Below are 386 nucleotides of genomic sequence, written 5' to 3' on the forward strand. Positions count from 1 at the left end.
TGTTGGTGGTGGACTGACCGAGCTCTGGGGCTTTGCTCAGGACGAAGGCGTAGGCCCAGAACTTGCTGACGGGTCCGTTGTAGAAGCTCTGGTCGCAGATGGACTGTCTGAAGCCGCTGCTGCTCAGGATGTGAAACATGTAGCAGCCGGTTCGAATGGCGCCGATGATACTGCAGACGAACACGAGAAGAAGAGACGACCCGTCAAGTTCTGCTGCTTTAGCCATCAAATGATTTACTGGGTCGAACATTAACGTCACATTCTCATTCATTAATCACTTTAATAACTGATCAATAACTAATGTGACGATGAGGAGGAGGAGGGGCAGGTGAACAGACATCGCCATCCCATAATTATCTCCACTGGCATGACGGACAGCTTGTTAC

The 386-nt window shown here is 50.3% G+C and overlaps 1 protein-coding gene across 1 annotated transcript in view; it reads right to left on the reverse strand.

Annotated features, from left to right (window-relative positions):
- The window catches only part of LOC118329025 (elongation of very long chain fatty acids protein 6-like), a 3,912-nt gene that overhangs the window by 1,831 nt on the left and 1,695 nt on the right, over positions 1-386 (reverse strand). Inside the window, exon 3 of the mRNA XM_035662957.1 lies at positions 19-170. Within this exon, the coding sequence (XP_035518850.1) occupies positions 19-170 (152 nt within the window). The remainder of the gene's footprint in view (positions 1-18; positions 171-386) is intronic.

The sequence above is a fragment of the Morone saxatilis genome, unplaced genomic scaffold (assembly GCF_004916995.1).
Source record: "Morone saxatilis isolate NCDOM2014 unplaced genomic scaffold, NCSU_SB_2.0 Contig19, whole genome shotgun sequence".
Taxonomy (NCBI): Eukaryota; Metazoa; Chordata; class Actinopteri; family Moronidae; genus Morone; species Morone saxatilis.